This window comes from Dromaius novaehollandiae, chromosome 2 (assembly GCF_036370855.1).
Source record: "Dromaius novaehollandiae isolate bDroNov1 chromosome 2, bDroNov1.hap1, whole genome shotgun sequence".
NCBI classification, from domain to species: domain Eukaryota; kingdom Metazoa; phylum Chordata; class Aves; order Casuariiformes; family Dromaiidae; genus Dromaius; species Dromaius novaehollandiae.
This window is the reverse complement of record NC_088099.1, coordinates 1,440,828-1,454,671: the sequence shown is the minus strand read 5'-3', so window position 1 is coordinate 1,454,671 and position 13,844 is coordinate 1,440,828. Positions and strand designations below refer to the sequence as shown.

Here is a 13,844-nt window from a genome sequence, read left to right as displayed (position 1 = left end):
CAATGACATTGGCCTGCTCCTACAGTACTCTCAGAGGCATCCTGTCTGGTTTCATGGAGTTACGTATGTTTAATTGGTTTACATGCTCCCCAAATGCATCTCTATGTTCCATTCCCACAGACTCTGCTGGTAGACTCAGGGACTTCAGATGCCAGAAGGCAGAACTTACCAGTGAAAAGGAAGGAGGAGGGAGAAAAAAAAATTTAGTATCTCTGCTTTTTCTACATGCTTAGGTCCCCTGCCCTACGGAGCAGTGAACCTACATTTTCCTCAGCCTTCCTTTTGCTGACACCTATACAAGCCTTTCTTGTTGCCCTTCACATCCCTCACTGGTTTCGACTCCAGTTGAGCTCTGACTTTCCGGACTCCATCCCTGCACGCTCAGACAAACGTCTCTGTACTCCTCCTAGGTAGTCTGTCCCTGCTTCCACCTGCCAGGTACTTATTTTTTTGAATTTGAGCTTGGTTAGGAGTTCCCTGCTCATCCATGCTGGCCTTCTGCCATGCATGCTCAAATTTCTGCACATCTGAATGAATCGGTTTTGTGCTTCAAGGAGGTTGTCCTTGAAGATTAACCAGCTGTCCTGGACCCCTTTACCGTCCAAGGCAGTTTCCCATCAGATCCTGCCATGAAGATGCCTGAACGGGCCAAAATCTTCCCTCCTGAAGTCCAGGCTGGTCCCCTCTGACCTAAGTTAGTCTATGGTTCTGGTTTATAGAATAACAAAAATGAGTCCCATACAGTCATTTGTGCATTCTCTTCTCGCTCAGCAATTAACCAGTTTTATTCAAATATATATATATATATACACACACACACAATCACTTGGATGAAGAGACCAAATCTGGAAAACCTTTCTACAAGGGTGAAAAAGGTTTCCAAATCTAAGAGTGTAAATCACAGAGATAGAAGAGAAAGAGGTACAGACAGATCTTGGGAAAGCATTACTGCACTTGCTCTCCTACAACAGTAATTCACAATTTACCGGCATGTGATGAAAGAGTTCAAAAAGCTTACAATCTAGCCCGATATTCTACAGTGTAAGCAATGAACAGGCATCTACAAGAAGAACTGTAAAATACCACCCTACCATCTACCCAATATTTGCAAAATGTAAACCTCTAGAGAGATTTGAAGTTCCAGCTGCAAGCCACACTTAAATTACTAGCCTGTTCCTGTAATTGTAGTTGGTTGGACTGCTGGAAAACAGAGTTTTCTTTGCTTTACGTGCTCTTTCTTCTGTCCCAGCTAATTCCATAGACTCTTCACTGTTCTCGTAGTCTTCATCCCATGAAGCAGGTGACTGAACTTCAAAACTGGATGTTAAGTAGCAAAATATGAGTAAAAACTTGTGGAGATTTGAATAGCCCTACTCCACCTCCAAGTACATGATCTGTACAAAGACTAGGACACACTGAAGTAACACTGTGGAACAACTGATTCAGGCCCAAGAGTATTTCTGAAAGTTTCTTCCTTGCTCTAGCAAGCTGCCCTCTCTGAAGGGCATCTTAATTTCTATTTCCAGGCAGATGTACAAAAAACAAAGTTGGGGCTCAGTCATCAGGATGATGATTCTAGAAAGCACCATCTGCAAGCACAGAATGACAAATATACCCCCAATTCTTCCACAACGGGGTTGCCCAAAATCACTTGGGCAAGCTCCACTGCATCTTGCTCTGCAGGCCTACTCTGACCAGAATTAGAGGTGCAGCTGGAGAGGGAAAGCAGCTGTACAAGACTGTCAGGTTAATTATGGCATGGTTAGAGATGACAAAGTTCTAGAAAAGTTACCTGAAACTGAACTGTTAAGATCACCCCCATATTCAATAAAGCAGCTTCAGTCTTCCCTCCTCTGCCCATTATGCAAAAGGAGCTCATTTTTTGGACAAAATCAGCACCATAGGCCAACACAAGATGACTTTGATGAGCCTATCTGCCTAACAGAGCAGACAGCACTCTGAGGAAGCTACTCTTAAGTAGGACCTCATCTTCATGCACATCTTTATGCACTTCACTACAGCATTAACCAAATGCAAGGGGAAGAAAAATATATTAGATGCTCAATTCCATTTCCAGTAATGGTAGCATTTCAAGCTGTGTCTGTGTGAAAGTTATATCCCCTCTACCCCAAATAGCTTGTTCTGTAAAAAGAATTCATCTTATAAGTTAAAGGTAACACACACATCTTCAAGGTAGCATGCACAGAAGCTACACTTACTGTGCAGAATGTTAATAAGCAATAGCGCCAAGCTTAAAATAGATGAAAAATAGACTGTAAAGTCTCTTGCAGCTCTGATATTGCAAGGTAGCCTGTCCAAGCTGGCATCATTCCTCTGGCAGCAGTTACTGCCCCTGAACTGTCAGTAGAAAAGATCCAAATATAATCAAGTTAACCGATCCATTTTGCCTGAAGTAGATGAGGGAGTGTTCACATGAACCGCTGGCAGAGTAGTGGGAGCAGCAGCCTCTAATAGAGGGACAGGAGAACAGCTGGGAAAGGTTAGTGACCTAAATTTCCACAGCTGTCTGCAAAATGACAACCTGGCCATAACCACAGAAGTTTTGCCAGGATTTAGCATGTCACATCAAGCAGTTCTGGATTCTGTTACACACTTTCTGTGCTTGAGGTCATGAAGAAGGGCCTTAACATGCTAGCTTACATACCACAGAAACTTGTTAAAAACAACATTTCTGTAGTTAAGAAAAAAAAAAAAATCAATAGCCTCTGGAGATAGGTCTCAGTTGCTCCACCATATTGATTCTTAATCACCAGCATGTTTACATCTGAATAATGCCATTTCTTCTCCAAGGAGGGTGCCTGTTGCCAGATCCTGGAGTGGAAGTGTGGCATAACTCCTCTACTATTGAAAATTATCTTCCTACACATGCGTCTGCTGTTCACAGTAGCCCCGGCTTTTGCTATGGAAGCTATATGACAAGTTGGGAATGAATTAAGTTCAACTAAAGAAAATAATCAGACATCATCACCAGCAAGAAGGAAAAAGGAGAAAAAGTAAAATATGACTGTGGCCAAAAGTCCCATTGCAGGTGACTGCAGCGATGAGTAAAGTATTAAGTCGCTCCAAAGGCCCAGAAAATAGGCAAGTACTGCAAAAACAGTGACTCAGTGATTAAGCCATGGAGTCACCTATGATTGATTTCACATAGAGACTTATTGCAGAAGAGGTAAGCATCACTGATGACTAGTTCAACCCATCACACAAAGAGGCAATCTTTTGCAAGCAGAATGGCTAAGATTCATCCTGGAGAGGGGAAAAAAAAGAAAGAAAAAAGAAACAACCCAAGGGGATGCAGTGGAGGTGAATAAAAGCATGAATGGCACAGGGAACATAAGGATGAGCTGTTCACTGTCTCTTCCAACAGCTAGGGGTCAAACAAACCTGATAGGAGCCAGGTTCATCACACACAAAAGCAACTCCATGCTGAAGGAGGCTAAGAAGTTTACACAGGGCCCAACAGACAACTTCACAGAAGACAAATCCCCGCTGGATTTCTGAATGCATGGGAACTACATCGTCATATCTCCATTAGGGACTGCGGACTAAAGTGTATTGGAAATTAAGCAGATCAAATGTTCAAACTGAGAAAGAACAGTGCCCACCGAGAAGCCAAGCCAAGCCAAGCCAAGCCAGCAGTCAAAATGAGAGGGAAGAATGATGTGGAAGGGGAGACATTGAGGCAGGTGACAATGAAAAGGAGGAATCACACCCGACGAGGGTCGAGAGGGGAGAGCCAGAGACCAGGGCTGGAGACAGAGGTGGAAGGTGACAGCTGGGCAAGCAGTGGGCATCGCTGAAAGAGGGCAAATGGTGCCTTTACGTTAAGGTCAAGGCAAATGAGAAAAGAGCTCGGGGGCAGAGGGAGGAACGCGATTAGACTGAACTCCACTGACCCAATGTGGCAGTTTGTGTACAACTTCCAGTGGGGTAGGGTTACAGAAGGCCTCAAAGATGCAAGACATGACCGGCTGCTCCACCTCAGCTAATATGTAGGGGATCAGTTGAGAATCTGGTATTTATTTTTTTTCCTGTTGTAAAAAGTTGGGAGGGGAGTGGGGGGGAAGGTTAACCCTCTGTAGAGAGGAAGCAGCAAATCGCTCGCATCCTAAAGTGCAAACACATTCATGAATGACAATTAGTCACCTCCCAAAATACCAGGCATTTTAGCACAGCAACTCATGGCTCCTTAATACCTGCCCCGAATGATCAAGGGTGGGTTCCCCCCCTCTTCATATTTGGCTTTTCATTGTCCAAGAAGTTCAAAAGCACATGCCAATACAGCGGAGGAAAGAGCTGATGGCACTTTCTTGGAACAATCAAAGGCAAGAGAATGAGGGGAAGAATAAGAGGGAAGTTCTTGATAGAAAAAAAACAAATTAGAGGCTTGTGAGCACTGCTAAGGACTATATCCCACTGTGGCTGTCAGCGTAACCAAGGCAACCAGGATTCCTATTCCCATCCATCCTCTTCAGCCCCGCGCTCAGTCTAGACCTGTTGATATCCAAATCAACTTCTGCATTTCCCTTCAGTTCTATTGCTTAAATCATGAATATGGAACAGGATTAGCACTGCATAGCGAGGTCTACGTGCTCCCTCCAGGACATACTTGGACTGTCACTACACTAGACAAGGAAGAGGAAAGCGGCATCTAATACTGCAGGTTCTCAGAAAATCTGCTTTTTCCTCACTGGATGCTAAATGGCATTAGATTTTTTCCTACCCAGTATACAGATTTCTGCAAGTCACACTGACGGGCTCCTCCAGCTTCCTTTACTCTTCCAGGCTGCTAAAATCAGCAAAAGCCATACTGCAAAGTATAAACACAGTTCTCTTCGTTTTCCTATTTGCTTATGCATCTTCATTTTAATACCGATCAGAGTTAAAAGCAAAATGTACCAAGTCTCAGTCAACAGCCAGGACCAGTCTTGTTCATAGAGCCAGTCCTGCAGTACAAGCATCTATCATGGGAGCATGGCACCGCTCTCACAGGTATTATCTTCATCAGGAGCAGGAGCTTTTGTCTTTGGCGATATTACCTGCATGTTCTGCTGAAGCTACAAATGTTGCAGACAGCTGTGGCATTAGATTAGACATTAGCATGCATCCATCAGGAGCAGGAATTCCTAGGAGGTCGTCTGGCATAAAAAATGGTTGCAGCTTTTTTTTGATATTACAATTCACATTTTCAGCAACCATCTTCAGAGAAAAGGCCACACAGGAAATCCACTTTTACCTCTATCTTAAAATAAAGCCTGCTCTGCACTTGTGGTAAGGACTATAGGAGCTAGATGTAGGTGTATAAGACAACATGATCTAGAAACAGTTTATGTTGCTTGTGCTATTGTTTTGCAGCAGAGCTCAGGAACAAGACTTATTCTTGGGAACCTTAGCAGAAACTCCGTGATCTTGAGCCAACTACAACATAAATGTCCACATAAGAGAAAGGAGACAATCTGCTTACATCACAGCAATATTTGAGGATTCCTGTTTATGAAAAGTTTTAAGAATGTCTGGTGGAAGCACGCACAAAGTACACATTCTGCTATACGCTTGGTCTAAATTATTTCAGTAAAATGCTAAAACATTAGTTCTTGAATTTATTTAGCCTTATGTAGGCAGAAAATAATGACTGATCTAGTCATTGCTATCTAAGACAGACTGACAGCAGGGGAAGAAAAAAAAAAAAGAAAAGGAGAGTGAGGAAAAAGAACCCAATGATACTGAGGGATTCACTACATCTACTGCTTCAGCAGCAACGTTAGAGCACCGCTAAGAGAGGCTTAAAGAGCAAAGCAAGAGCTGCCCGCTGAGTTGTCAGAAGCATCCTCGCTCCCCACAGGGGCTAGACATCGCAGGGACCGCGAGATGGGACAAGCCTGGCTCCCTTCTATGTGCGCTTCTTACCAAATACGAGAACTGCTCCATACTGAGTTACAGGAAAGGACAATTAAAATTGAATGATAGAAACCACATTCCTTTTTGTTAGAGATTGTTTTGAGCAGCAAAGAAAGTTCTTGAACACCAGAAGGGAAAGGAGAAAAGAAAAGTAAGCTCTAAAACAGCAACAGGAAAGCCAAAAAGAAAATTTGGTTTTGAGAATAAAGTTCTTTTTAGACAGTCAGTGCACCCTGACACCCTTCTGCAAACCCAAAAAATGAGGAAAAATTGAGCATCTACAAGTTTTTATTGCTGAATTCAAGCAAGAGCACATTTTTGGTTACCAAACATGAGGTGGGTTCAAGCAAAAATGTCCATCCAACTATTTTACATATTTTCAAGACAGCTCAGAGGTCCAAGATGGAGGACTGCCAGGTCAGCCTGAGGCAGCTGGCAATCCCACAGGACGGCAAACCCTGGAATTGCATATTCCTCGTTCGAATGCAGAATCGGAGCAGAGATCTCCAGCGTCCCAGAAGAGTCCTCTGTCAGTGAACACGGAGGAAAGTAGAGAGCTGCTGGATCTTAGATAACAGGGCGGGTGGTGATAAGCTGCCTTAAAATAGGTACCACCTTCGTTTTGCACACTTGAGAGGAAGCTTTTAGCCCATTTCCAGCCAAAGTTAAACATCACAACCTGAAAACTCATTGCTAATGAGACATCCAAAATTTGATGAAAAGAGTCTTCTTGTTTGTTCTTCAGCACAAGGAAGCAATACAGCAATTCTATTTTGCAGTTCACTTTTGTTAATTTTCCCATGAAGTACAGGTGGTATTTAAGGAGAAAGCAAGATGCATTTTGTGTTTAGTTTCCATTTAACAGAGCTTTTGTTTTTTGAGTAACTGCCAGTGGGTAGAGAAAGCCAGATACTTGGCAGCAACAATCCCCTGTTTAGTCTTACTAAGTGCATAAATAATACCTGTTCCTGAATAAATGATGCGTTTGCATTGCCCTGTTTCCTGCTGACAGGTCCTTCAAAAATTTGCATTGCAAAAGTAAAGATTCCCCCCCACACACTGTGCTGCCAGTTTCCTTTTGCTAAGCAGCAGAATTGAGGTCTCATCACGCAGAACTTGCTTGCATCTAGTTTCATCATTCACTCCCACAGGAGACTATTCTCTGCGTATCTGGAACATGAGGAGGCTGACAGAAACTCAGCTCCTTTGGTTAGCACACAAGATACACAAGCCTCTAAGACAGTAAAATGTTCTTTTAGAAAAAAATATAATATACACACACACACACACACACATATATAAATTTATATTTGGCTCCAGACAGTTCTAAAATTCTCCAGAAGCAGAACCCAATGTTTCAGTCAAGGAATGAACACCCACAGAGACTCACCCTGTTAACTCTCCTAAACCTGCTTCATCAAGTCAACTGCTGGAGTTTTAACTCCTACTTTAAATAAAAAAATATTTTTCAGAACTACAGAGCAATTTCAATTTTATCACGATTCCCAGATTTACAAATACATACTCTGTTCTGTTCTTAGGGTTGGGGAGGAGGGACTACTCCTCAGGTAGGCTTTAGCGGCAGTCTTTTTTTACTAGAAAAAAGGAAGTAGTGATAGGTCTGTCCCTGCAAAGAACAGGAATGTTTCTTAACACAAACCCATTTAAATGGGATGATCGAAAGGAACGTCACCCACAAGAGGAGGTAGAGTAAAACAAGTTCACTAGCAAGCCCTGTCAGTAGCTAGTTCAGCAGAAAACCCTCACTCTGAAGTAAGAGCCAATATAACTTGGATTTTCAGATTTCAATTAAGACTGCAGAGTAAAGATCACAGGCATTTTCTGCTTCTAGTTTGAATATTAACTCATCAGTAAAAACAGTCACTCTATGTCTTACCTATAGGTGACATTAAAAATTGTGTCTACACAGAACACTTAAAGGTTAAAAGGATGTAAATATATTCAAACAACCTATAACTGATGCTCTGCAGATATTCTGCAGCACAAGCAGTTACTCCAAAGCTGGCTGTGCTACATGGTCCTTGAGTCCTGACATTTTTTGAACAGGAGAAACACCAGCACATTAACTGTTGCCACAAAGAGTAAGAACCACAACCTACCCTGGATAAATCTGGGGGCTTGCAGTTTAACTCTGCTTTTAAAAGTTATCTGAACATCTGCACATGAAGATAGTCCTGTTATACTGAGGAGTGAGTGAAAAAAATGAGAACATCGAGTTCATTTTTCTGTAGTAAGGTTTTACAAGCTTCCCTTGATTCAGGGTGCACATACATCCAGAGAAGGGAGGACTGCATTTCGGCCTCTCTCTCTCTCCCCATTTCAACATTTCAGGATGTAGAACCTACCCTCCTGGGATCGCTCATTTTCTTGCTTTAACCATATGTTATATTTGTTATCCATATGCAAGGCTGAAGAACACAGAATGCTTCTCTCTTGCTCTACCACCTGTTCTCCTTAGCATGCATTTCTTCAGGGGCAGGGACTAATGTTCTTAACAACAAGACTGAGAATATCGCTCCTTCCTTGTTAGTAATAGTCATTCGGAAACCACTGGATCACATCACTTGCATCTCTTCTTTCCCTACTAGAAGGACTTGTAGTTCCTACTGTTCAGTTGGTCCCTGTTTGATTCAGACGCTGATCTGCAGTACTATCCAACCAGAGGTCTCTTCTGCCAATTGCCTTGGACAGAAACAGTGCCTAAATGAACTTCTACCTTGAAACTGGGCCTTGAGTTTCTCCACCAGCCCCTTTCTCCAGATTTCAGCACACTTCCCGCTTCTTGCAGGTAGGACAAGTCCTGCTGATTCATCTCATCTAAGAAAACGGAGCACTTCCGAAGAGCACAAAACAAACGACATCCCAGCAGGAAGCTGGTGCTGGAGACCATTACACAGAGGCCTCACAATACGACTGAAGAAAAATAACGACCCATAACTACCGCAGCGGCTCTTGCCGTCAGTATCCAATGCACACGTGGAACATGCCCACAGCTGCTATTTTTGCCTTCTGGGAGGAGCATCAGGTAGACATATAGTTTTAAAACAGATATAAACACCTAGCTATGCTGGCTCAGACCAAAGGCCCATCTGGCCCAGGAGCCTGTTTCTTACAGCAGCCGATAGCAGATGCCTCATAAAAAGTAGAGGAAAATGGCAAGTATGTAATGGATAAACAGGCTCTAACAGACACAGCTCCAAGACTTAACTCCAACCTAAAGCAAGTTAATACATTAGCCTAAAACTCATTTTCCTAATTATCACAGTACTTTTGAAGTTTCCTGCCCCACCTCTTAGATTGCCTGCAGTCACTGAGGTGACTGTTAATCACTTCTGTCTTCCTGTTAGGCTGCTTTATATATTCAGTGATCCTGATTAAATAATAATAATAATAATAATAATAATAAAGCCTTTTCTCTGCCTTGGCACTTGCCCTCTCCCAATCTATAAAACCTTACTGTAACTCATGAAAGGACTTACACATTGAAAGATTCTAGTGCAGCACAGCCTGAAAAGTTACCGAATATCTTGCTCCAGGTCTATACTGCCACAGTCCCTATGCATTTAGTACAGGATTAGCTTTCGACAGCCACAGCTATGCTAGCCCCAGAGGTAACGCAACTGCACGCGGCCACACACACCACAAATATTAGATTATTCCTCACAAAGCAGACATCTCTCACACTTCTAAGGATACTGATCAGGGACTCACTGCAGAGAGTATCCCCTGAATGTGAGCTCTGGTAAGAAAATACACAAGTTCTAGCACAGGTCAAGAAACCTGGAATACAATATAGTCGATTATATGGCTTCATTGCACTATACCTGGATATAGTGAGTTTTATTTTCTGTTTTAGACACAGAAACAATATAAGCACTGCAACTGCAAAACTACGCAGGCCCAAGCAAACAGAAGTTACTCTCAAATCACTTGCTACCAGGAATGTGTGTTCCCTATAGCACCACTCCTTGGAGTTTCAGCTTGAAATAAATAGAAGCAGACTTTACCAGGAAGGAAGTGGGGTGGAGGGGAGGAACACTCCCAACACCTTGATAAAACACACAAACAACAGCTTATATTCGAGAAAGTGGAAAAGGACTGCAAACTAGCTTGAAAACATCTTTTCAAAATTGTTTTGCATTCCAGTTCCTTTACAAGCTTCATAAACAAACTAAAGAGCACACAGGCTTCAACCCAAAACCAGATTTCCAAGAAGTCGGCTTTTGGCCAGAAGCCATTCTGAGGTACATCTGGGATAATCTGGAATTTAGAGACAAGTTCTGTTTATCAGCCAACACACACACCCTTCCTGCAATTACTTAATTTGGATAAAACCCCCAAGGATCAATAGCATTTATTCGGAGCGAGCCAAGCAGTCTCTGCAGCAACAGCAGCCAAATTTCCTTGCTGGACCGCTTTTGCGGCATCGCTGACATGAGAAGGTGGGGACTTCTCCGAATGTGAGGCTGTGCACGTGCACAGGAGGCAACGCACCAGCCTCTCCCTTCTCCCAAACGCAACGGCAGCAGCTTGAACGCCAAGAGCCACTGCCTGGTCTGCCCAGCAGGGAAGGAGCCGGCTGAATGGAGTACCCAAGGCCGGTCTGAAAATATCCCAGAGCATCCCATGCACGGATATCCTAGAAGGGTTTGGTCTGACTGCGCTGAAACGCTGCAGGGTAGAAGGGCTGTGCTCCAGAATAGTTCTGCCTTAATTAGTACTGCCACTTCTCAAGCTAGAATTAACACCTAGTTAACACCAGCTAATATAGAGCAGATCGGAAGGGGAAGTGAAACGTTTAAAAAAACCCAGCTTCTAAACAGGGAGAACTTCAGTCATGCTGGCTGTAGCACTTCAGCTTTTGCCAAGGTGCTCCTGCTCTCAAAGGATATCACAGTAGTTTAAAAATCCTTTCCCTCCTAGGGCCATTTTTTAGCTTTGCTAATGAGGTACTGGAGCTCATCAGAAAACCAAACTCTTCACTTTATGAAGGTTACCTGTAAGTCTGACAGCATCTTAGACCTCTTTCTGCAGTTTAAAGCTAACCAATAACTGCAGAATCCTCAAACACCAGCACTAACACAGACACTTCCACAAACACACAGTTACAAGTAACTAATCTGCCAAGGAAGACCTGCTTTGAAGCCTCAGGGACTTAGTGAGACACCTTAATTCACATTTCTCCAAACATAAGACCAAAAACACAGGACAGGTACAAATTCTGACCTAGTGGGCATAAGGTTCCCAAGAAGGAGGGCAGCAGCTCTCCATCCTACATCAGATTTCCTCATGTTGTCATGGAAATCCTAAATTTAGGAAAGGCAGTAAGCATGAAGCTTATTTTCATCTCTCCTGAACCACAACGTGCATTGATAAACATTTTAAACCAAAGCAGTTGTCTTGCATTCCTGCATTTACCCCTCGCAACAGCACCTGAAAGATAACTGAAAACAGGAGCCTGGGAGCTCTGCAGAAGCAGGTAGCAAGCAAGAGCACTGCGGCCTGGTGATTAAGGACTCGTGGTGGAACGGCACTTTGGCAGCACAGGCTTGACACGTGAAAGCAGCATCCAGCAGAGCTGGATAAAGAGACCTTAAAATCCCTTTGCTTGGACCCCGTAGAAACTTTCTATTTCTCTAGAATGTGAGATCTGAAAACAAAACTATTATTAATAATATTTATATGGAATCACATATGCAGCTGTGCAAAATCAGGAAAACAATGCCTCTGTTCCTGCTTACAGCCTTCTCAAGAGTCATATGCATGAAAAGTGTTCTTACAGGTTTCCAACATTGCATCTTTTAACACACATGTGAAGGAAGAAGTGTCTTACGCCAAGTGATGCTCAAAGAAAAATTTATATTCACATCTATTCCAACACTATTAGAGCTCCTCTAAAAGCAGAGCAGTATATCATCAGAGTATGTTTTATTTCGAACAAATGAGACAGATAAGATACTCAGACTTAAAACCTCGAAGACAGAGTCTGCCTGTGCACAGGTACGCACCTGTCTGCTCACAAATCTGAGCACAAAAGCTTTCACAGTTTCAGTAGTAATAATGTATCACTGGAAATCATTAAGAGGCCCAAGTAACATTTCCGATTGCAACAATATATTCAACTGTAGCTCATGTTCAAATTAGAGTCCATAAGGAGAATCAGTAGAGAACTTACAAGAACAGCATATGCATGCCAAAACAAGGGCTGAAAAAGAAGAGTACAAGCTTTGGGGAGGACAGAATATGCAAGAATGGAGAGAAAGATTAACTTTCCTTCTCCCCATCTTTAATTTATGGTTTGGGAGTTCACCATTAGGGGGTTGGGGATTACTTATTGCTTTACTTATTTCACTTTTTTGATTTTTTTTTACTATTTATTTAATAAACAGCATCAAGATACTTGATTCCTGTCCTTCCTTTTGTCTCACACAAGAGAATGACAACAGTCTACCCTGTTAAAAACTGGCATCTCCTGGGATAGCACACGAAACAGTGAAACCTGAGCAGGTTCGTGTTGCTAAGACAGCTCCACAAATCGGCAGCATAGCACTCAGCAACAGCCTGGGAAAGCAAGTAGGACTTACCAGCAGGCCAGGATACAGAGCGCAGTGAAGAGGATGATGGGGATGGGGTAGGAAGCACACAGCAGTCCATGGCTGTAGAAGGCCCGCGATATCCTCTCGCGCAGCTTTTCAGTCAGGGTCATCCTCGACCGTCGTCACCTAGCTGCCATCCCGGAACGCGTCAGGCGGTGAGGCGACTCCAGCATGAGCAACGCTTCGGCAAAGGCACTGTAGCCAGCTAGAAATGGGGAAAAGAAGACAGCTCATGAGAAAAAAATTCAAGGAAAATAAGCACCGACAACTTGCTTTACTAAGACATTCAGCTTTGCACCTCCTCAGAGGAAAGGCAAAAAAGACATCACACACACAGCCCTTGCCCTGAGCCTACAGGCAATTTGATCAAGCTTTCTTTGTTTTTTTCCTTTTTCTTTTCTTTTTTTCTTTTTTTTTTTTTTTTTGCACCTAGGAGCAGGAAGGTGCAGAAAACACGGCGAGAGAACGACCGCCAGCTGAACAGACACCAGGCCCTGCTGCCACGAGCTGCTGGTCGGAGAAAACACGCAGGAGCGGAGCTTGGAACCAAGCTGCCTGAAAGGGAGGAGGAAAAGGAGCTTAGCAGCAAAAGCACTAAGCTGCGCTCTGAGGAGATGCCAAAACGCCAATTAGAGAAGAAGGCTTGAGCCGGGCTGTCAGCAGCGCTGTCTGAGGGGAAGTGCTCTCGGACACTGACGGAAGCACATTCACTTTGAGGGCTTTAACTATTAGCAAGCCAGCAGCAACAGCGGGAAGAGATGAGAATAGGCTTTACAGCTCAAGCTAAAGAAAGTTATTTTTGCTTGGGGAACGAGGGAGGGAATATAAGGAGCCACAGCTCAGAAAACTAAGCCAGAGTACACGGCACAGTAAAACAAACACACGCAGATGCTCAGTGTCCAAACGTGTTTTGACTCCCCTGTAAGGCCTAACCTGGGCTGGTTACCGAGCGCAAACCAAAGCGCGGATGTCAGAACTGGTCAACTCAAACCTGCCATCTGATTTTACAAAATGTAACAAATATAATATAAAAAGCCCATACAAATTGTTACATTAATGCATGAAAAGGAAGTACAAGCCAGATTTCTGGGAAAGACGGGTAGAACCACCTTTTTTTTTAATCTCAGGCCAAACACAAAGCATGCGGTTCACAACAGTGTGCTAAGGAGTGGAAGGCTTGAATGCAAGACAGATTTTTCTGCAGTTCACAGCTATGATTATCGGAGATTTTTATCTGAGGGGAAATAAAGAGATTCCTCCTGACTGGTCTGGAATAGGAGTGAGACAAATAAGAGACCCAAAGCATACAAA

General features: G+C 43.3%; 1 protein-coding gene across 3 annotated transcripts in view; it reads right to left on the bottom strand.

The window, feature by feature from the left end:
- SCAP (SREBF chaperone) overlaps positions 1-13,844 on the bottom strand; it is a 74,071-nt gene that overhangs the window by 41,709 nt on the left and 18,518 nt on the right. For 2 of the 3 annotated variants that reach the window (XM_064505617.1, XM_064505618.1), the window contains exon 2: positions 12,522-12,738. In XM_064505617.1, the coding sequence (XP_064361687.1) occupies positions 12,522-12,643 (122 nt within the window). In that variant the 5' untranslated portion in view covers positions 12,644-12,738. Of the gene's footprint in view, positions 1-12,521; positions 12,739-12,962; positions 13,232-13,844 lie in introns of those variants that run through there. The other variant, XM_026115016.2, reaches the window with a different exon arrangement.